The 23,123-nt window shown below is 38.0% G+C and overlaps 1 protein-coding gene across 4 annotated transcripts in view; it reads right to left on the reverse strand.

Annotated features, from left to right (window-relative positions):
• Positions 1-10,885: 10,885 nt before the first annotated feature.
• The window catches only part of arhgap36 (Rho GTPase activating protein 36), a 104,105-nt gene continuing 91,867 nt past the window's right edge, over positions 10,886-23,123 (reverse strand). For all 4 annotated transcript variants that reach the window (XM_038293128.1, XM_038293127.1, XM_038293129.1 and 1 more), the window contains 8 exons: positions 18,883-19,087; positions 18,742-18,797; positions 16,649-16,799; positions 16,326-16,474; positions 15,878-16,048; positions 15,693-15,781; positions 15,370-15,596; positions 10,886-12,703 (listed from right to left, as the gene is read on the reverse strand). In XM_038293128.1, the coding sequence (XP_038149056.1) occupies positions 12,375-12,703; positions 15,370-15,596; positions 15,693-15,781; positions 15,878-16,048; positions 16,326-16,474; positions 16,649-16,799; positions 18,742-18,797; positions 18,883-19,087 (1,377 nt within the window). In that variant the 3' untranslated portion in view covers positions 10,886-12,374. The remainder of the gene's footprint in view (positions 12,704-15,369; positions 15,597-15,692; positions 15,782-15,877; positions 16,049-16,325; positions 16,475-16,648; positions 16,800-18,741; positions 18,798-18,882; positions 19,088-23,123) is intronic.

Consider the following 23,123-nt stretch of genomic DNA (forward strand, 5'->3'; position numbering starts at 1 on the left):
CGGCAGACTGTCCATCTGGCAGGACAGCCGCCGGCTGCCTCCAGTACGCTCCCACAAGTATCCGGGCTTTATTCCCTGCAGGCGGAGGTTTCGACGCGGAACGCCGCTGGGGGAAACTGGTCGAGGCGCATGCGGTTTGCAAGCGCAGCCTCCAGGATTTCGAATCCTTTCAAGACCACACTGCAACAAGCACCTTAAGAGACAAAGAAACCCTCGTTCCGACACTCGCTTTGCACTGTGGCACCAGGACGGGTGAGGGGACTGTCCTCCTTCTCCTGAGGCTGACGCCATCGTGTTTCATTAAAGGCTACAGAAGAAACTCGCTACATTAGTGTCCCCACACGGGTGGAAAAGCTCCGAAAATACAAGCAGCAGCTGGGAGCACCGTTAGAAGTCCGGCAAGTCGCCTCAGACCCTCTGAGATCAAATGTAGGGTTGGAGAATGAATGTGTGAGTTGAGCACTGCGTTAAGAAGTAGTTTGCAATGTTTATAAAAAGGATTTGGTGCTAGCAGCAAAGCAGTATTGAAGTCAGATGATGAGAGGCAGCCACTGGAAGGGTGGGAATACATCTCTAAAAAAGAGCACAGCTCCTTATTTATCTTAAAAGAACAAAAAAGAAAAAAAACAATGAACTTTATTTTAAAACGATCAATGAACAAGTGAAGTAAACTGACCAAAAAAATTTGATTTGCAGTATCTATAATTTAATTTTTTCAGTGTTTTCTTGGTTTCCTGTTTGGTTGTTTTTCTGCTCCTGCTTTTAGGAGCACAGAACAAGTTATTTTTTATTAAGCTACAGTTTTTGGTTTAGATAATCCAGACTAGTAATGAGTCTTGGTGTGGCAACTGAAAAAAGAGAAAGGAATGAGGTGATGTGCCATTTGGCAGCAAGTTTGGTGTCATTGTGGAGGAAAATTTAATCTTTTTTTTCCAGCTCCTGAGTTTTAACTTGAATCCAGTAGGCGTTTTTAAATCTAAAGTGACTGACAGACCTTTTCTCCTTCTGACCTCCAGACTGTCGCACTACAAGGATTTCCCATAGATAACCGTCATTTAAGCTGCTGGAGCTCTGCAAATAAGACGTCTTTTCCTTGACATATTTTTCTTCATCCTGGGATCATAAACGGAAGCTCCTACATCTCACCTCTATTTAGTTTCTGCAGTTGAATCCTGGTTAAGTCATTCTAAAGCAGCTGATTTAAAGATGGCTGCTGGCAGTATCCATTTTAGCGGCGTCGCGTTTCGCTGACGGTAACGTTCAACCAATCCCTGTGGTTGAAACTCATCTCTGTGGAACTTCGCCTCCCATAAGTTCTGTCAGTTGCGCGTGTGAGCCGAATGATGCCAAACTCTGATAACGTTTTCCATCCCTTGATTTCTACCCGCCATATTTTGTTTCATACCAAAAAAATAGACTTTTATTCAGTTTGATCAGGGCTAAAATAGGGATTTATTTAAGTCAGTTAACTTAACTTGAAACGAGGCAAGAAAAAAAATGACCAGAAAACTTGAATATGTATAACCGCTATCTGAAAAATAAGATTTAATTAAATGGAATTACCTACTAAATGGTCCCCCAAACCAAAACTAAATCATTTTTTTTTTAAACATGCTTCTGAATCATTTGCTCAGTGTGTCTGTTGGTGTAATAATCAGCCATTAGCATGCTAGCTACAGAAGCAGCTCCTTTTAGCAAAGTACCTCGCTGATTCGACCTCGTAAAACACGTCATGTTACTGATTTTATGAACCACTTTATAACAGCAGTAATATTTCCATTCACTTCTTCTACTGATAACAGTATTCAGAGCAGTCTAGCTGCAGTTCGCTCTCATGGCTGCCCCCAATAGGTCAGTTGTAGAAATTGCAAAAACCTCCAACCTTTATCTGATTGGAGCAGCAGGCAGCGTCAGATTTCCAATATTCTCTTATTTCAACACAGTTAATCTTTCATTTTTAGATATCTTATTTTTTTTTCATTACCTGTTACAATGCCAAGCACATTAACCGGCTAGCCCCGCCCACTCATACCAGAGGTCCATCTGCTGGAACATTAATGAAAACCTGCAGTTTTAGGAGTCTAACATGTTTATAACGCAGCAGATAAATGATGTATATAAGAAGGAGTGATGAAAAGAAAACAGCTGTGGCTTTAAAGTAATTAATTCCCCCCTTTTCGAAGGCTGAAGTGCACTTTTAGCGTAAATTTGACACCCCCCCCCCCTTTTTTTTTTTTTCCTCTCTCTCTAAATGTTTCCTTCTGTTGCCCAGATGTGCAAAGCAGCAGGCGTAATGCGGGCGCCTGGACGTGTCTACTTATGCTCACATTTAATCAAAAGGTTTTAAAATCACACCTCAAGCACTTCTATTAAAGGGTAGAGACCTCTAAGGACAACACTACTTCGCCTCTGCTGCTCTGGAACGTTCTCTAGCTTCATTTAACTCCTGCTTAGTGATCTTTCTGTGATGCTTTCCCAAAGCTAAAGTAACAACAAGCACAAAGGTGTGACTGGGAAATAAAAATGAGTTTATGTTTTGCGAAACCTCATTTCAAACAAGGCTTTTATATATTTTGTTTTATTTAAGTAATGTTGCAATTATTAAAACAATGAATGTGGAAGTTAACTTTTGTTTTGAATGTTTTTTTAAATTTGGATTTTCTTTGTTTTTTTTTAGCCTACCGATTTTACGTAGCTCTGTTTATCCTTCTTAAGGGATTATAGTTGGGACTTTTGTAATGAGAGATGATGTGTACATAAATAAAGATATAAATATTATAATTGGAATATAGATATGTGCCTGCTAAAAGGATTTAATCGTGGGGGTTGGCTAAGAAAAGAGGACAACCAGACTTTCCTTTTGTAAAATGTGTTTGGATGATTGTGTTGGAAGAAAACTGAACTACATAAAGGATTTTGATAAAAGAAAATCTTTATTTGTGTGGTTTTATATTAAAAGGTCACACTTTGCAACACATGCTAAATATATTCGCTACACTTACGACTGTAGAGTTCAATTTTGTGGCGAAATTTATAAAAAAAGACCTATTGAAGTTATTCTTACATGTTTAAAATAAGAAATAGACCCAACAGCATAGTATAAAAACATCTATATAGAATGATGCTTGCAGCACCATTAGGGTTTAATAACTGTAATTCCATTAAATAAACTAAAATTAAAGGTAGATATGTTTATTCATGATACAATGCTTGAAAACAACATAGCAGGGGGAAACTTTATACATATCAAAAGGTACAGATACAAACCATAAATCAAACCTTCTGTTAAGGTTTTTATCATGGAAAAGAAAAACAAAAAATAAAGAGGCAACATTAAACAGTATAAGGCATAATTACAGGAAAGCATTAGACGAGATAAAAAAAAAAATCTATAAAAAGGCATTTGCCAGCACTTTTGTCTTTTCATCTGCATGAGATTTTGAGGGAGATGTAAATACATGAAATGTATCCATATTTCATTAATGACTCTAGACACTAGAGGACGCCATCTTCCTCCAATGACCTTAAGTCTTCCTCGTCTTTTTATGAGGCGGTAAGCTTCACTCCCTGATCAGGTGATTCGTATGATGCGAAAAAAGTGTGTCCGTTTACGGAACTACCTAAAAAAAAGATCACATAGTAAAATAAATTAGAGAAGGTTGATCTGAAGATAATTGATGCTGACTGTAGTTTTACAGTTAAATGGCTAAAATCCAGAATAAAAAACTTTATTATTTTGGTATTTTATCCCCAATTACCTCTTCAACAAAATTGTCTTAAACTTTGACTGCTAGCTGATTTTAATGCAGATTAAATCCCCATTAAATGATCAGTTTCATAAACACCTATTATTATACTAAAAAATGCTCTTTATACATAACTATTCTCCTCACTTTATAATATGTAAAAACAGATTCATAATCTATCACAATAAACCTTTCCATAGAATTGGATGGGGAAAAAAAAAAAAAGATCTGTTGTATACGTGTTTACCGCTTCTGTCTCCTTGAACCCCAGTCGTCCTCTGCAGATGGCCGCTCACACTGAGCCTGGTTCTGCTGGAGGTTTCTTCCTGTTTAAGGGAGTTTTTCCTCTCCACTGTCGCTACAAGCATGCTTAGTGAGAGGGATTGCATTCGAGTTAATGAGTCAATGCAATCAACTGGTTTTCCTTAGATAGAAAACTTTGAATCAATTTGACTCTATGATCTGGTGAACTGTAAAGTGCATTAAGTTGACGTGTTGTGAATTGGCGCTATATAAATAAACTGATTTGAATTGAAATTAAATAGGGACAATTTTGCAGGAAGTATAATTTTTACCCCCTAAAACTGAATTAACTAGATTAGTTAAAGCATTACCAACACAATTCATTAATCAAACTCAACATTTAATAGCTTATCACTCCATAAACCCTCAATTAGCCACTCTAGCTGTTAATGGGATTTCACTCATAGACAAAAATATGAATTAACCCTAAGATAAGGAAATATTTAAACAAGCCTCTATTCCCTGTTAAGATAAAAATAACACACCTTACAATTATGAAAAAAATAGCTATTAAACATTTAAGAAGCTTCTATCTGAAACTTCCTATACAACCAAAAGCTAAGGAAACACACTTTAAAATATTAAAACATCTCCAAAGAATAAGAATTATTTTCAACAATGATGATAACAGATGCTCATTTTATGAAATGCACATAGAAACAACAGGCCATTTTTTTCTATGAATGCAACAAAACTATAATTTGGAATAACTTAAAAAGATGGTTTTCTTGCTCAAAAACCAAATTCAGAGTTGTATTGGAATCTCATATTTTGGCAGGCAAAATTCTTCCATTATTACTAAAAGCATCACCAATTTTTTGCATTTTTTTTTATCAGAAGTCCCTTTATATCTGACGTAGAAATCTCTGAAACATATTGGAAAAACATGAGGGCCTGTATAAAATGTTGATAGAGCTTACCACTAATAGGCATCATTTCTGAAGCATACAGCCCTCATTTTGGTGTATTTTGGTCACTTTATTTTCTTTAAATGGTGTTAACTTGATATTCTCAATACCTAAATGAACCTACCCCTTCCATGCACTCTGTAGTTTTCAATTACTGTTAAGTGCCATATTTGTTTCCATATATATTGGTATTTTAAAAAAAAAGTATGTCCATTGCGGTTTTTCAAAATAAAATAATTTTGATTCAGCTGAAAATCAATCTGCATCCTGCAGGCCATAGCGCACAGTATTGCACCCACACAACAATTGAACAGGAATCTAGAGACATCACACACATTGTCTCTGTGGATAAACATGAAACAAACAGAAACTCTGTGATTCCATGGAGGAGGAGTGTTTCATCCAATCAATGGATGCACTTCTGCAGGGGATACATATAGCAACGGTGGTCACCGATGCCCACCCACAAACTACAGCTTTACTGGGTAAAGAAATGGCTGCAATATTAATAGTCTGGATGTTCAGACCAACTTGTTACTCAAAAGGGTTTTTTTCCCCTCACAGATCTGGAACAGGGGAAATGCAAGGCATTTAAGAAACTCAGATGGGGTAAGCATTTCTACTGCATTTTTAATCATGTTTTAGTGACGTTAATAATGTAGAAATATACTAACTGTTTGCCGTGGTCTACCCGTGTCTCTCGTGGTAAAAAAAATCTCAATCCCACCGGTCTGGCTAAGTGAAAAATTAAGGGTGGTTTATTGCTTTTAAGACAACTTTGCAGGATAACATAAAGACATGGTGAGAAAACTGACCTGCCTACAGTAACCTGGCTATCCTCTAAAGCCACAGTGCACCAAAGAAAGAATTTGCTCTTTAACAAATATGTTAAATAATCAAACTGATATAGGCCTACATGAAACTCTAATGATTTAGTCTTTAATAAAATAAGGATCAAATTAAGTCATTTTAGAATAGTGCAAAACTTGTGAATAAATACTAAATGAGTTTGCCTTATACATACATTATTTCCACATCTTCATGCTTTGCAGAAAAGCAGCAGCATTCTATGGTGACTCTCTAACAAAAAGTCATTGTTTCTTCAGGCAGATACAATGAAGGACCAGTCTGAAGTCCTTCCTTGGATTAGACATTGTTAACCTGTAGTCTGTAGGAAGTAGATTTATGATGTAAACTAAAACTTGTTTTCATTGTGAAGACAAGTGAGATCGCACATGATTTTGTAATTCTGTAGCTGAAGTGGCGTGCTGCAATACGTCACGTTCAGAACCAGCACACATAAGCCACTGGGTGATGATATCTACGGAAAACTGGATAAACAAGGTATTTCTGATCTATTTCAGGGGGTGTTTCAGTTGCTCCTCATGCAGGTGTGATTACAGATTCTGCAGCTCACCACGCTCTTGTAGTCATCATTTCATTAAGCAATGGTTGAAGAATGTAAGAAAGTTCATCAACTTCCTTTGAATGACATTTGAACTGAGAAAGCTTCCTGGACGGGAAGTGAAACATCTTCAAACCTTGGAAACTAAGTCCAGTGGATTGTTTTTTAAACTTTTACGGAATGGCTATGACCTGGATGACTGAGAATCTTCATCAGCATTATCATTCAACCAGTGAACTAGTTTGTCCTAGTAATGTTATTATGATTAAAACATGCTGTGGTAATCCGCTTTGATATTTATTAGTCAGTCTGAATAGGTATTTTTGATATCAGAAATCATTTTTCTTCCTTGTCAAAATTATCTTTTCAGATCAGATCTTTTCAGATATTCCTATTGTTAGTGTTCATCATTTGTATTATTTTGATTAGGAAGAAAGGTATTTCATATATAAATACATATTCAGTCAAGCTGATAAATGTCAAAATGATCACTTAAAATGTGTAAACATATCTAGGTGTGTAATACTTAGTTATTTTACTTTCTGAAATTCAGTTTTTGCTGAAAAAATGTAATTTAAAAAATGTGTTAATTAGAGCTCAGACTAGGAGTGGGAGTTTGACCAGGAATAATCTTATTCGTTGATCTGCAAAGGGAACAACACAGAGGAGAGTGCTTTTTATAAATGTTAAAATGGTCTGCCATAGCCCATGTCATATAGACTTGCACATTAACTCGAGCAGCAATCTTCTCTTACGCCATCCCCCTCCCCCTTTGCTCTGTCTTTAAACACATTCCCATTTTTCTTTTAATTTCTGCATTCAAATCCAGAAATTGGTGCTTCATGTTGCCTGTTGTCATGGTGACTCTATGCATTTGGGCTCAACTGATAATGGCTTTTCATAGTTGTTGTGCACATCAACTCTGAGTGGAGCTACATAGAGTTGATTATACTAGCTCACAGCGGCTTTTATGAAACTAAAAAAACCGAAAGTTTCCAACCTAAAGCTAGATCAATTCAGAATTGAGGATTTGAGTCTGAGTTTGTTAAACCTGCTTTGTGAAACGGGCCTCTGCTCTGGTTGCATTACAAAGCGACTTTCTCTGCACATAAACCGAAAAGTCCTAGTGGTTAACGCCCCCCTTTGAATATTTAGTTTCGCATTAAACCTGTTGAAGAGAATCTTTGCTATTTAGCTCCTCTTAACTCTTTATGACCAAAGTAACCCTTTTTATACAAAAAAAGCTGAACAACCAGCATTTTTAACATTTTTGACCCTCATCTTTATTTAGGGATCCTTGTTGATTTCTATTATTTGTCCACAGCTTGAATTACCTTATCAGATAACCCCAAACTGATGTTATTTAGAACACAACCCATCAGAAATGATTTATTTACATAGCATCATCAGAATGTATGTCATGAATGTTTTCCTTTTTGTTTTGTTTTTTAAATGGAAATTGAAAAAATAAAGCATTGCAACAGAGTGAGTTCAATTAAAGAAGATAAATATATACTGAAAGTGACCAAACATGTTTTCTAATCAGCAGGTTTGAAACTAAAACGGATGCGCTAACATTGATTCTCGATTACTTGAACGAGCACGGACACCTATGGGAGCACAGAGAAAACAAAACAAACTCACCTCAAAGCAGAAACCTATAAGAAGGAGAGACAGAGTGTAAAAGCAAGAAGGGTGCTAATACTTAATGATGGACATTTCGATGAACACTAACCTGATTCAGCAGACATACATAGGCAGAGGTCTGATGTTTTGAGAGGTTAACCTGACTCTTGATACTAAAACAGGTCAGTCATTCTGCACGTATAAAACAAACAGAATAGCCAATCTTAAAATTTAACAAACACTTCTCAGTCACTGAGGTTAAAAGTTGTCAAATAGAGCATTTCTGCAGGGTTTATTTAAGGATTTTGGACAATAAGAGCTTTCAGCCATCAGCTCTGTTTGCTTGGAGCATTGATACAATAAAATAAAGACCCAGTATTTAATGAGAGCTGCTAAAGACCAATTTAAGAAGCTTTCTGCTTGTGTGTGAGATCATTCTTTTTCTGGAAGGAAGGTGTGTTTGGAAATCTTTGTTCTGACTCACATCACGGCGCCCGGCTTGTTCATCTTCAGGCTGAAAGCAAGAGAACTCCAAGAAAGTCCCAATAATGTGACTCATTGGGTTCATCACTTTTCTTTGTGCCGTGCAATAAAAAAAAAAAAAAAGAATCAAAGAGACAGCATTCAGGAACACTTTAATAGGTTTTGCAATTTGTATACAAAAAAAAAACTGACAAAAAAAAAAAAAGGAAATTTCCTCTACAATGATGGAAAAATATGAGACATCACCTGTTCAGGTGAAGGAGAGACTCTGTACAGTTTCTGTCTTTTGGGTCGGGAAAACAACAAGAACATGAATTCAGAACTTCATCTTTTTTTCTTATATTATATACACTAGATCTGTCAAAACATCCTGACCAGTAGGACGAATGAGAAATGCTGTCCTCTAGAGGTTTAGGACTATAACTTCAATCCCAGTTTTCTGAAAGCCCGTTCTAGTGCATTTTTAAAGCCTAAATAATGTTGCAGCCTCTTTCATTGTTGAATATTTATTTATACATCCTTCCGTGTTTAATGCAAAACATAAAAATGTCAGAAATATTCTGGAATCTCACTGCAACTATTAAGTTACACTTAAAAGCTGGGAAGAGCAGGGACAGCTTTTTATATTCCAACTGGCAGTTTTAGCATGACATGACAAACAATAAATAACACTTAGCTGCTATTTATTCATTATTATTTTGGACAAATAACACATTTATTGGCACCTTAGTAGTAAAGATGTGTGGAAATTTCTACTTTTCCAGATAAAGGAAAAGTTCAGAGACTGCATGCCTTTTATGCACAAGAATTATAATTTTTTTTTTTTCATTATTTTCTGCCTCAGTTATTCTTTATGGAATCTGTATAAAGAAAACAGATGTGGTAAAATATGGGCCTAACTTTATTTACAATATTTAATGTCATGAAGGTGAGATGTCAGTTCTTAATCAGATGTGCAGAAAGGCAATGCTGATGCATCATGGACCTGAAGCAGCACATCTTCTCACGTTACTGAAGGGAAGAGCGTCAGCTTTTGGTGACATCGTCTGCAGAAGCTGTATTGTTTGTGTCTTTCTATGCAGATCCTTACCGAGGATGTTACTGATAGTAGCTGCATCTCCATTGTGTGCAAATCTATGTCGCCATTCACTCCATCCGTTTCTGACACGCTTTTTCCCAAGCAGTGTCACAATGGGGTGCTAGTGCCAATCCATTGCAGACTGTGTGGAAATCTGTGTGATTTAAAATTTTTTTTAATTTTTATTACGTTTTAAAGGCCTGGTCCACCTCCAACCAAATGGTTGACCAGACAGTTGGAGGGTTAAATAAGAAATCCAATGAAAATGCATGTGAATATGTTTGTGCATGTGGTAAGTCCTGAAAACAAAATGCCAGCAGCCGGGCAGCCCTTCCTGTCACTACCTGATCCGTACCGTAAACACGATCCAAACCCTCGGTTCAAGCATCTGCAACCAGATATACATCTGGGTCACCCTTGATTTTAATATATAAAAAAAACGAAATTAAGTTTTTTCCCTCCCCAAAAATAGAAAGCATACTATATTATGTTTTTATGTCTGATTCTGATTCTGAAAGGTCAATAATGTATTTCCTGATAAAATAAATGCCTTAAAATCCTTTCTGTTTAATCACTCATCTCTGCCCGATCTGTGCTGGAAATGGAATCGTACTTCAGAAGGCTAACGTTTTCTTCCTTCCACCTTTTACAGCTGCTTTTTGTGTCTCTGCTTCCGTCTCCTTGAACCCCAATCGGCCTCAGCAGATGGCCGCTCACACTGAGCCTGGTTCTGCTGGAGGTTACTTCCTGTTAAAAGGGAGTTTTTCCTCTCCACTGTCGCTACAAGCATGCTTAGTGTGAGGGATTGTATTTGAGTCAATGAGTCAATGAAATCAACTGGTTTTCCTTAGATAGAAAACTTTGAATCAGTCTGACTGTATGATCTGGTTGAACTGTAAAGTGCCTTGAGATGACTTGTGTTGTGAATTGGCGCTATAGAAATAAACTGAATTGAATTGAATTAACTTTTTCAGCTTTAGATTTAAACATTAATCTAGTCTTTTTGAGTTTTATGTTTTCCTTTCGTGTTAACATTATGGTATATAGTGCGTAATTTAAAGAAGAAACAACTACAATGCAGATAAAGATGGTTTAATCATATTTTGCAGGACTGCTCTAAGCATGTCCAATTGCGAGGTCAGAGAAGCAGTTTACCGAAGAAAATGCATCAAATTCTCTCAGAAAAGTCATAAATGTTTTAAATTGCATTTTTTATTAATGCAAAGATAGAAATAACTACTTTTAGGTATATAATTATATAATTTCTGGAAATCCGGATGTATATCTGGTCGCACATGCACAAATGAAACAGAAGACAGTTGAATGAAAGTGATGATTTTTTTTTATTTTTATTTCTTTCCACAATAATGTGAGAGATTATGCATCCTTTTGTACTTCTTAAATCAGCTGATGCTGCCGGCCTTGATGCAAGACTTATGTAGTATTGCAATATTAGTTTTGTATATCTTTGCTGACTGCCTGTTTCTTTAACCATAAAAGTTGATATATGTTTTGAATTCTTGCCACAGATTTTCCCTTGGATGTCCCTTTGCAGCCTTAAAATGTTTTTTTTTTTTTCCACATGTAATCCCCCAAATCTGGGACATAAATGTGAATTTTAAGCTGATCTGACTACAGCCTTTCCCTCCATATATTAGCCCAGTCTTTTCCATGGCTTATGGGTAAGTTGAAATTGGATTTAAAATGGCTTTTTTCTCCATAAAGCTTAGATTTGTGGAATGCCCAGTGTATAATTGAATAGTGGACAGAATCTCCCACCTTCACCTGCGATGTTTGCATCTCTTCCAAAGTTGAAGGTTAATTATTCGTCTCTTTTCAGGTGAGACGGATGGGAAAGTGACATCCTCCTCCTCCAACATCTTTTCTTTGTCTATTTACAAGGGAGGACGGTCAAGCTGCAGATCAGGTGAGTCATGTGATGTGAAAGAAGTGTTTCCATGGCAATTCTGCGAATTCTAAGAATTTTGATTTGAACATAAATCACCTCTTGGAAGACTTTTTTTTTTTAAATCAAATTTTCCATTTTAAAAATGTATTTTCATAATAATTTGTGCAATTGGATTGTTAATGGGATCACAGCTACAGGAGGAGGCTTTATATTATTAATTTGATTGGGAATAGCCCTACATTTTAAAACATGTCCACAGCTGGTGTGAAATAACCTAACTGAAGCTTCCAGATCATCATACTCCCAGTGCTGGAATCTGTCTTTTGTTTTTCAGATCTTTAGGAAATATACATAATGAAGGTTTCCTGTGTGACCTAAAGCAGGAAAAGTGAATTCTGATTTGATAAATGACATTAAAGGGAAAAAAGATCAGGATTGTATGTATCTCTGTACTTCATCTGGAAAATATCTGGTTTCTGCTGAAGTGTTGGAGGCCATGCAGGGCTGGTATGTAAAACAGAGATTGGGATTATGTGCGTTTCACTTTTGGTTTACTTACAAAATATACAACATCTGTACACCAATGCCTTTATTTCCGTAATCTCACATATCTGTTATTGTCATTAGCTGGAGTTAAAAACTCCTCATCAGTGTTTTACAGCACTGATCCAAAGACTCTTCAGAAACATGATTTATTGCTCATCTCGCTTTTTTTCCCCTCCCAAAGTTTTGCAGATTTCCTTTTTCCATTTAGATACTCTGGAATGTTTAACATTTAAAGGAGGGAAATCAAGAGGCAACTTTTTTCAAACAAGAAGTGAAGCGTATTGCAGTCAAGCTCCCTTGGATCATTTGGTTCAGGGGGGATTCTAACCCAGTTGTCCCTTATTGCTCCTCCATCTTTTCCCGCCATTAGTCATACCACCGTCTCAGAGCTCGAGCCCTTTCCAGTGAAAAAGTCCCAGAAGTTGGCGGCCGGCGATGACTTCCCTTCATCCGGCTGCATCTGCCTCACCCAGATGCTGTTCTCGGTGGAGCCGCTCAGACTGGAGCAGCTCCCTCTGCTGCTGCTGCTGCCCAGGGCGAAGCTCATGGCAGCGCCCAGCGCGCCCCGGCGGTCCTGGGGGTCCCCGTCCTGGCTGTGCATTCTGGACAAGCTGGAAGGCTGGGATAGGCTGAGCAGGTTGTGGTGGGAGTGGAACTGACGCATGTGGCGGATGGACTTGGTAGAGCGGCCCTCAGCGCCTGAATTCAAAGCAGGGATGGGATTAAAACATTTCTCCAAATGGGGTGTTTAGTTCTCTTCTTTTATTGTTCTTATTTTGTTTTGTTTTTATTGTCTGTATATGTAGTAGGTGTGACTATTTCAACATTTGTACTTATGTGTATATATTAGAAGTTATACCTGCATAAGTATGTTTATCCAAAAAAAAGGAGCAAATTGTATTACTTATTGTGATTATCTTACCATTTGCTTCAATAAAAACAATTTGCAAAAACAAAACAAAAAAAACATTTCTCCAGACAGTTGAATGAAAGTGATGAATAATCTGAGAGATTATGCATCCTTTTTTACTTCATAAGACAACTGATGCTGCCGGTCTTGATGCAAGACTTATGGACTTATTGCAACATTAGTTTTGTATATCTTGGCTGACTCTGCTTTAAGCATTATCAGTTAATATACATTTTAAATTCTTGTCACAGATTTTCCCTTAGATTTCTTTTGCAGCGTTAAAATGTTTTTCTCCACATGTAATCCTCCAAGTCTAGGACATAAATGTGAATTTTAAGCTGATCTGACTACAGCCTTTCCTTCCATATATTTGCCCAGTCTTTTTCATGGTTTATGGGAAAGTTAAAATGGGATTTCAAATGGCTTTTGTCTCATCGTTTCTCCATAAAGGCCAGATTTGTGGAATGGCCAGTGTATAACTGAATAATGGACACAATCTCCCACCTTCACCTTTGATGTTTTTATCTCTTCCAAAGTCGAAGGTTAATTATTCGTCTCATTTCAGATTAAAATGGGTTCAATCCCTGTACATGCCACACATTTCCGATTTTGACGTGCAAAAAAAGTTAAAGAATCCCCCCCAAAAATCCCATTGAACTAGTGGTTGTCACCACAAAATGTGGAAAAAATGGTGAGAAAACTATTGCAAGATAATCTTACTCTACGTGGAAAAATGGCTTCAGGTCTGCAGCACTAAGCACCTCTTTGACTTGCAAACTAGTAAAGCCAGATGGTGCTGTTGCCTTATTTAACACAAGATAGGATCTGATGAGATGCAGAGCAAACACAGCATTGCTTTACTCCAGAATACCTCCTAGCATTCAGAGAAACTTCTTTTTTCTGTGTAAATAACATAAACAAACTACAAAATATCTGATGTCATTAGTCAGCATAAATGGTTCATGCAAGGAAATCTGTGAAATGTTGTAACACAAGTTAATTAAACTCCAGTAAACAAAGAAATGTGAAGGTTTATCACTAAACACTCCAAAAACACATACATTCAGTAAACAATAGGCTTTTAAGCTAAAGAGGAGACTTTTTCCTTGATTGCTTCTGACTAGAGATCATTACTTTTACTCCTTTGCTTGTTTGTCGAATGCATTGTCATTAAAAAAATCTATAAATGAAAGCTCAATAATACCTTCTGGAGTTTAGTAGAAACTAGTTAATTGGATGCATAGATAGGGATAATCCTCTGATTCGCTTCCTTTTACATGGATATAAAACAACAGAGGACAAAGTAAACCTGAAAACCTCAGATAATAGAACATTTGAATGGATGCCAATTGCCTCAGAAGATTGCCAACCAGATTTCCCCCAGCATCCACCCCTGACATGTTTACTGGGTTTATCCTAAACCGGTGCTGGATGTGCTGTCAGGTCAGGAAGACCTACTAATTATCCATCAGTAAGGCTCAGATGGTATCCATGTATGTTGTGTCATAGTGGCACTGTCACACTGACCGGACAGAGATGGTGCTGGGTTTAAAAAGAAAAGACTCCTGCCTTGATTTTTCCAGAAAACTAACTTGGTAATTTCCTTATTTTAAAATAAGGTTTTAAAATAAGGAAATTACCAAATGTTTTGATTTATTTATAAATGCTTGACATGTTCTCGCTAATTTATTTAAGCCACTTCCTTCCTTCCTTCCTTCCTTCCTTCCTTCCTTCCTTCCTTCCTTCCTTCCTTCCTTCCTTCCTTCCTTCCTTCCTTCCTTCCTTCCTTCCTTCCTTCCTTCCTTCCTTCCTTCCTTCCTTCCTTCCTTCCTTCCTTCCTTCCTTCTATAATTGCTTGACGTGTCATCTTGCTAATTTATTTAAGCCACTTCCTTCCTTCCTTCCTTCCTTCCTTCCTTCCTTCCTTCCTTCCTTCCTTCCTTCCTTCCTTCCTTCCTTCCTTCCTTCCTTCCTTCCTTCCTTCCTTCCTTCCTTCCTTCTATAATTGCTTGACGTGTCATCTTGCTAATTTATTTAAGCCACTTCCTTCCTTCCTTCCTTCCTTCCTTCCTTCCTTCCTTCCTTCCTTCCTTCCTTCCTTCCTTCCTTCCTTCCTTCCTTCCTTCCTTCCTTCCTTCCTTCCTTCCTTCCTTCCTTCCTTCCTTCCTTCTATAATTGCTTGACGTGTCATCTTGCTAATTTATTTAAGCCACTTCCTTCCTTCCTTCCTTCCTTCCTTCCTTCCTTCCTTCCTTCCTTCCTTCCTTCCTTCCTTCCTTCCTTCCTTCCTTCCTTCCTTCCTTCCTTCCTTCCTTCCTTCCTTCCTTCTATAAATGCTCCATCCATCCATCCTCCCATTTCTTTCAGCCCAAGTAAGAATCATTATCCTGGGGGTTTTGCACAAATTGACAACAGACATGTTGTTAAACATTTCAAATATTAATGAAATCGGTACCGTATCGTCCCTCCGGCCGATTTCTGTTCTGGTTCAGTTTGAGGACGTTGAGGAAGACCTCACTAGTTAAACTGCCTTCGCCACCATTCCCGTCTGGAGGGAAAAGCGGTGATGGGGGCTCAAGAGGAGACAAACTTCCACTCGAGGCTCCCACAGAGTCTAAAGAGGCCCCTGTGTCCCGCCTGGCCCCTGACTCACTGCTGCCCTCCACTGTCAGGTGACTACCACTGTAAAAAAAAAAAAAGAAGAAGCCACCGATTGGTGATTAAAACAAACCAGAAAATATTGAAACTCAACCCAATAGTGGATCTTAGAAGGCCTACCTGAGTTTCCTACGTAAGAGATAGTCGATGACATCTGGATCAGTCTGGATCAGACTCATCAGCACCTCCTGCTGAAGCTCTGCAGACACCTGCAAGGTCAAAAAACATCAGCTTTTAGTCTCCAAACACAGAAGAAGAATCAAACAAACACAGTGGGGATAAAAGCTGCCTATAGATATATATACCGTGAACAGCCTCTTGTAGTTCTGTATGAGCACCAGCGTAATACTGATGATCGCCGTGCTGTCCTCGATACCCATCGCTTGAGGACTCACGTCTCCCCCCGTCTCCCTCTGAAGCAGGTTTGGCCCAAAGATCACGGCCAAGTTGGCAGCCGTCATCTTGTTTCCAGGTATCTGCAGGGAGGATGATGGAGGGAAGCAATGGAGGTAAAGGTTGGAAAGGCAAGAATGAGATTCATTTTCTTTTTTTTGGTTACATTTGCTGCAAAGAATACAATTTAAAAGGCTAACAGAAAAAAATATATATATATCTTTCACCCCTTAGGAATACCGCTTGTCTGAATAAACTTCAGTAAGCCTGGATTCCATTTGGATTTTTGACACAAGTAGACAACATATCTTGTAAGCCTTCTTGCATCGCTAATGCAAATTTGAATTAAAGTCCGCCTACCTCCTCGTCGTTGGTTCCTATGGTGTCCTGGGCGTAGCTTTGCACGGTCTGCAACATGGAGAGGAGGCGCAGCAGTGTGTCGCAGTTACAAGGAGGGAGCAGGTAAAGGAGGTGCTGGAGGTACTGCAGCTGGTCTGCTCCTCGTAGCACTATATGAAACACAGGGATGAAAAGGTTTGTTGGTTTTGATCACCTGCTGCACAACAAGCTAACGAAGCATAGCATCTAACAACAAATTTATAAACTCTTTACATTTTGTTGTATTCTTTCTACTCATTTTTATCTTTTTTCTGGAACGTAATGAATATAGCATATTCACGTACAGTTAGCGTGGAGAAAGGCGGGGTAAAGCTCTCGAGGCAGCAGAGGATCAGGCATGTCCCTCAGGAACTCTTTGAGCAGCGCCGCCACGTCGTGCACGCTGTGCTCCTCGTCCAGCTGGACGTCCACCCCCATGTCGAAGTCTTCACGCAGCTATTGGAGCACACGCAAAAACCAAAAGCAAAGTTACAAATTTTATCAACAAATGCTAAAAAACCCAAAGGAGCTGGTTCATTGAAAGAAAATGCATGTGAAGGGAAGGCCTCAGCTGGGGTTAAACGGGGGCCAATATCCCCCCAGTGGATAATATTTCTAAATAACAGGATATCTCACTTCATCAGTTTGAGGATTATTCCTATTTTTGCAGCATCCAGTGGAGAGTGACAGGAAAGAGCACAGAGTGAAACAGGGGACGGGAGGCGCTGCAGGGAGCAGCGCTCCGGTGTTTATGGTCAGGAGTTTTAATGAATCCCAGTCAGATTTGGGTCGTAATGCTTAAAATAAAAACATATTTCTGGACCAAAACAGCAATTTTGCATTCAGTTTTGACCTTATTTCATTTCTCTGCAGACTATAAAACCTGTTATAACACAATAATCAAGAGGTTAATGGAGCTAAAACTCCCTTAAGCTCAAGTCCAAGTTTAGGTTTTGAGATTTCAAGAGGGTTAACATTGCAAACCTTCTGGATGAGTGTTATATAAATACATAGAAAATCTTTACCTCCTGCAGTGAATTGTGTTTTTATCTATTTTTCTTTGCTTGAACTTTCCTTTCAATAATGTTTTCTTTCTAGGGAACCATAAAAGTTTGAAGTGTTCGCTGCCGTCTCTATAATTTACCCTCACTGGATTTGCAAGTGAATTCTTCATGATTTAAATAACCCAAATCATTTCCATTCTCTGCTGAAACCTATTAATTCCAGTTACGCTTCTCTGTAAAAAAATTACGACAAACAGGAATGTGAGGCTAAAATACCACAAATATTTGATGGATGAACTTTTGACTGTAACCCACTTCCTGTCTTGCACATGGTATATTTTATTTTTTTCTGTCTCTCCCCAAAAGGACATTTTTTTGACATTTGGTTTCACTTAAAAAGACTCTGCTTTACACCTCCCACCCTCTAAAAATGTAAACATTTATATCAGTTAAAAAAAGAAATGACCTATGGTAATAAACAGCTGTTACGTTGCATTGAAAGAAGGCCTTCCTTTTATGGAAGTTACTTTTTTTAGAGTCCACTTGTAGGATTGTTATTGATTTAATTAAACATATGTACATAGAAATAATGATTAAAGGTGGAGTGGAGGTTTTTCGCAAATGTTTGAAAAGACCCGTCCTCTACACTTAAAAAAAAAGAAAGAAATGCATATGCACAACCCTGTACGCTCCTGAGAGGGAACGCATATTAGACTTAGACTTCCTTTATTGTCATTGCACAAAAAAACACAGGGTGAATCTTGATGATGAAATGTCGATTACTTGGCTACCAGTATAACAGAGCCAAGACCTTATTCCTGCACAATAAATGTTTTCTATAACTAAGGGCTAGCTATATACAAGGTAAACAAGTATATATATACGTATATATTGCAATGAGTTATTGCAAGAAGTAACATCAATAAATATTGCATAGTTATTGCTAAAAGAAACATTAAATTGAAAACAAAACTAAACTAAGGTGCGTGTATTGTCCATGTCCATGGAGGGTGGTAAACGCATGCGAGAGCGTGCACGAGCCCATTTCTCCTCGTGAACACTCTATTTAAAAGAAGATCCACCCGGAAAAAGAGCATTTTCAAGGTGTGCTTTGGTGGAGCAGTGATTAATGTGCATGACCCATGTATGGAGGCCTTAGTCCTCTACATGGTGACCTGGGTTTGTATCCTACCTGTGGTCCTTTGTGGTCCACTATATTTTTAAGACTAGTGCATCACAGTTTTTATTTATAAGACTAAAACAATTTGCATCTTACACAATTGATATTGTTTCTTTGTATTATTCTTTATTTATGGTTTTGAATTGATGTCTTTGCAGAACAATATATGAAATCTTATAATGTATGCTTTAAAAGAGAAAGGAAATATATTCACCTGTCTAACTCTTTTCTTAGAGCTCCCAACTCGGAAGATGCCAACAGTCTGGAGACCTGGTGACAAGATTTGTGAAGATTTACTGTTTTGGGGTTTGTGCTGAAGGGACTGCTGGATGACCAGAGAGTCATCAAGTCTCACCATAGTTCTCAATATGGCTGCAGCACCTCTCCACCACTCGAGGCACCTGTCTGTAGATGGGGTTGAGGCTCAGCTTGGTCTGGGTTCTCCCTTCAGAAGCTGATTTCTTTAACTCCAGTTCCGCGGGGTGTGAGAGCTGCAGCGCCTCCAACAGGCGAGACTGGCTCTCTACGAGGTCAGAAAGGCAGTCCACTGAAAGACCACCCTGATGGAGGCAGGAATAGAAAGATTAAGATCATTGGTTACACAATATTACATTCCTTATGCCTGTGTAGTCTGTTTTCTTTGAATTTATCAATATGAATTTGGATCAACTAAGACCATGTTTGGAACAGCACCAATGCAAAAAAAATTTAATTATTTACTCATTCAGACCTTTTTTTAATCTGTTCATTTAGTGACTTCCTTAAAACCACACAGACCTGAGTTTCAGTTAAGATAGTAAAATGGTTTCAGAGTTTTTCAATCTGCATGGATTTGATTTAATTATTTATACTCATATCCAAAGTTGTGTAGATTTGAAAGTAAAATGAAATGCTGTTAAAAAGGTTATAGGTTTTCTTTTATTTCAGGGAGTTTTTGCAGATGCTAATTGTTGTAGGCAGGAAGGATCTCAGTTTGCAATAATCCAAACACACATCTCCTAAGGTTGGATTAAACCCTTTTGGATCCGTTCTGCTTTCAAAATTTCCACTTGCATCAAATGCAAGTAAGAAATACTGAAACAGTACTTTTGCATATTATATCTAAGTGTTTGGTTATGATATGAACCAGGGTGACAACAAGTTAGTCCTGAGTTGAACTGACAAGATGAGGAAGTAAATTCCTCATCTATAGTATCAAACTGCATTCGACTATAAACATCCCTCCTCAACAGGGCGATACGTTTCTGGCTGTGCCAAAAATAAGTACATCCTTCATGCTCTCTTTTGATGTCTACAATGTCCTGGGTAAAGTGCCTTTTATTTAATAATCAACATATAGAGGTATATGTCTTATAAATAGGGTTGGTCACCATGTTATAATGTCCAGGAAAAAGAGAAGATTTTAAGAAAAAAAAAAGATTTGTTTAAATAAAAGAAAGCAGCTTAACAGTAAGATCATGTGATGCCAGAAAAGGAAGTTAAAGCCATTTTTAGGACAGGTCAAATAATTAGTCCACACAGGCCGAGAAAATTCTGGAGGGGCATCAAAACGTCCACTTAGGAAGTGACACTAATGACGGATTTACAGATGAAATACACAACAGGTAGAAATTAATGCCAATTAGCAAGACACACTCACTAAAGGTGTGGTTCTCATTTCATTACTTGGAATTTATTTATCACTATTGCACTGTATTTCAAAATTTCTATTCAAATCGGTTCATTTATATAGCGCCAATTCACAACACATGTCATCTCAAGGCACTTTACAGTTCAACCAGATCATACAGTCAAACTGATTAAAGGTTTTCTATCTAAGGAAAACCAGTTGATTGCATCGACTCATTGACTCGAATGCAATCCCTCACATTAAGCATGCTTGTAGCGACAGTGGAGAGGAAAAAATGGTGTGCACATTTGGGTTGCCCTGTTCTGTTAGGATTCTGTTAAGTTTCTACTTCTCTGAGGGGCTGATCTAATTTGGACTATACCACATCAGTGCTATGGGGGGAAATTAGGTTTTGCTCCATTTGGTTTAGTTAGGTTTGTGTAGGTTTTGCCCCATGTGTTTCTTTTGTGAGCTGATCAGCCACTATTTAAGTTTCTCTTTGTTTCAATAAGGCAGGTCAGTTCATTTGAGTTAGTTCTGTTACTGGTTATTTTGAGTAGTTTTTGTATCTTTGACCTCATTTTTGGATCCATTTTTTACTTGCAACATTTAATCTTTTTTGGGTTTAATAAAATAATACAGCTGTACCTGACTTTCCTTACTGCTGGGTCCACCACAGACCACTTCTCAGTAACTGTGCTTTCTGGCTGAGGGTTTGGTCACTTTTGAATGTTGGTGATGCTTTCACAGTCATGTTAGCGTGAGACAGACTCTTCAACCAAAACATGTGGCTCAGGTAGTGTAGCTCATCCATGATGACACATCAATGTAAGCTGTGGCAAGAGGGTGTCAAGAGGCTTGAGAAAATGAATTTGCTATAGCGTAGTGTCAAGAGGCTGGAAGCACTACAAAGCCACAGGCCAGTACACCAGGAGATGTGGAGGAGGTGTAGCAGGGCAACAACCCAGCAGTAGGACAGCTACCTCTGACTTTGCGCAAGGAGGAACAGGAGAACTGCTAGAGCCCTGCAAAATGACCTCCAGCAGGCCACAAATATTCAACAGTCAGAAAACGACTCCATGAGGATGGTATGAGGACCTGACATCCACATATGGGGGTTTAGCTCACAGCAAAACATTGTGCAGGAAGCTTGGCATTGGCCAGAGAACATCAAGAATGTCAAATTCGGAACTGGTGCCCCATGCTCTTCACAAATGAAAGCAGGTTTACACTGAGCACATGTGAAAGAGTCAGGAGACACTGTGGAGTGTTCTCTGCTAGCAACATCCTTCAGCATGAGCGGGTTGGAAGTGGGTCAGTAATAGTGTGGGGTAGCATTTCTTTGGAGGGCCGCACAGTTTGATCAGATTAGATTTTTGTTTTTTTTTTCAGCTTTATTTTTGTGTGCAACTACGAATCCAGGCCTTTATTGGTTAAAAAAAAATATTTCCATTGATCAATTTTGTAATCAGCAGATTCGTTTTGCAGAATAAAATATTCTATGAGAATCTTTCATCCATTGAGATCTAAGATGTGTAATTTAAGTGTCCATTTATTTTATGAGCAATGTACTTTGTAGGGTCATATTTACTGTGTTTTTTTTTATTCATGAAAACAGGTTTCTCTTCTTGCGACTGAGATCTGGGAACTAAATGAGACTAAATTAAACCAATTTGTCTTAAATTCTGGTGTTATGCCTTCCAAATGCTCCCAGTCAGGACGCCTGTGTAATGTTTCCCTCCCTGATAAGGCTCTAAAAAGCTACACTTGATTGCTGGTTCATGCTCAATTGCTGTCCTCTCTGGCTGTAATGATACTTATTATAAGCTTAACAAAACAACTGGTTGCAGATCAGCATGAACAGAATTAATGGGTGAGATAGATTTCATCATGGAGGGTCCACATTGACTAAGTTTGACCAACAACGCAGAGGAGGAAACAAAAGAATTTGGTGGCTAAGTGCTTAAAGCTGTGCAAGAAATCTGATAAACATATAAAATCAGGTTTTGGTTTTTTACTTGTCTGGAGCATAAACGTCAAAAGGAGAAGGAAATTATGAAATGACCTTAGAGAGCTACCAGTTATCACTGTGGAATGAAAACATTGTGAAATCCATCATGGTGCAGAGAGATTGTTTAAATTAAAATGTACACTTAAGAGCATTACTCTTTAAACTGCTGTTCTTAAACTAAAATATTAAGTTTAGAAGCAGGGGCGTGCACACATAGACACTAGGTGGTGCTAAAGCACTAGGAAGTTTGCCCTTTATCAAAGAAAATGCCCTTTTGAAACTAATTTTTCTTATTATTATTATTAATATTATTAAGATTTTACTGAGGTCGGTCTCTCTGTCTCTCTCTCTCTCTCTCTCTCCCTTTGTCACGTGACCTCGCGGTCGCCCGCAGGGCATGCCAGATGCGGCATCATAGCAGTTCAGTAAGCGTCTTCAGATAGCAGGAACGGTCGCTGACAGGCTGCTTCTCCCGTGCCCCATTAGCCATGTAATATACAGATCAAGCAGAATCATTTTGTTGTGCATTAAAATGTCTCATTCAGCAGCATCAAACAAGCATTTTAATGACTGGTCACCTGATAAACTAGTTGTCTCCTTGTAAGATGCTATTTTACTTTTTATATTTTATATCCATATTTTTATCTTAAGTGTATATATTAGTCTATTTTATTGCATGACGTATACCCACAGTTTTTAGATATTTTTATAATTTTATTTACCTATTCCATATTATATGTTTCATGTTGCACGATTGTACCACAAAAAAATCCCTAGTTTGTGAACTCCTTCACTAACAATGGCAATAAACCTGATTCTAACTCTGAAAGTTTTACACTGTAGCCCAAGTCAATGACAGATAACGTGAGGACGACCACATAGGCGACAAATAATTTCGGTAGAGTTTGCAATTGCAAATCTACGGAAGAGGATTAGGGCCACTGAAAAAAAAAATAAGTTAACTGATTTTTAAATT

Source organism: Cyprinodon tularosa, unplaced genomic scaffold (genome assembly GCF_016077235.1).
Source record: "Cyprinodon tularosa strain WSP-4 unplaced genomic scaffold, ASM1607723v1 ctg321, whole genome shotgun sequence".
NCBI classification, from domain to species: domain Eukaryota; kingdom Metazoa; phylum Chordata; class Actinopteri; order Cyprinodontiformes; family Cyprinodontidae; genus Cyprinodon; species Cyprinodon tularosa.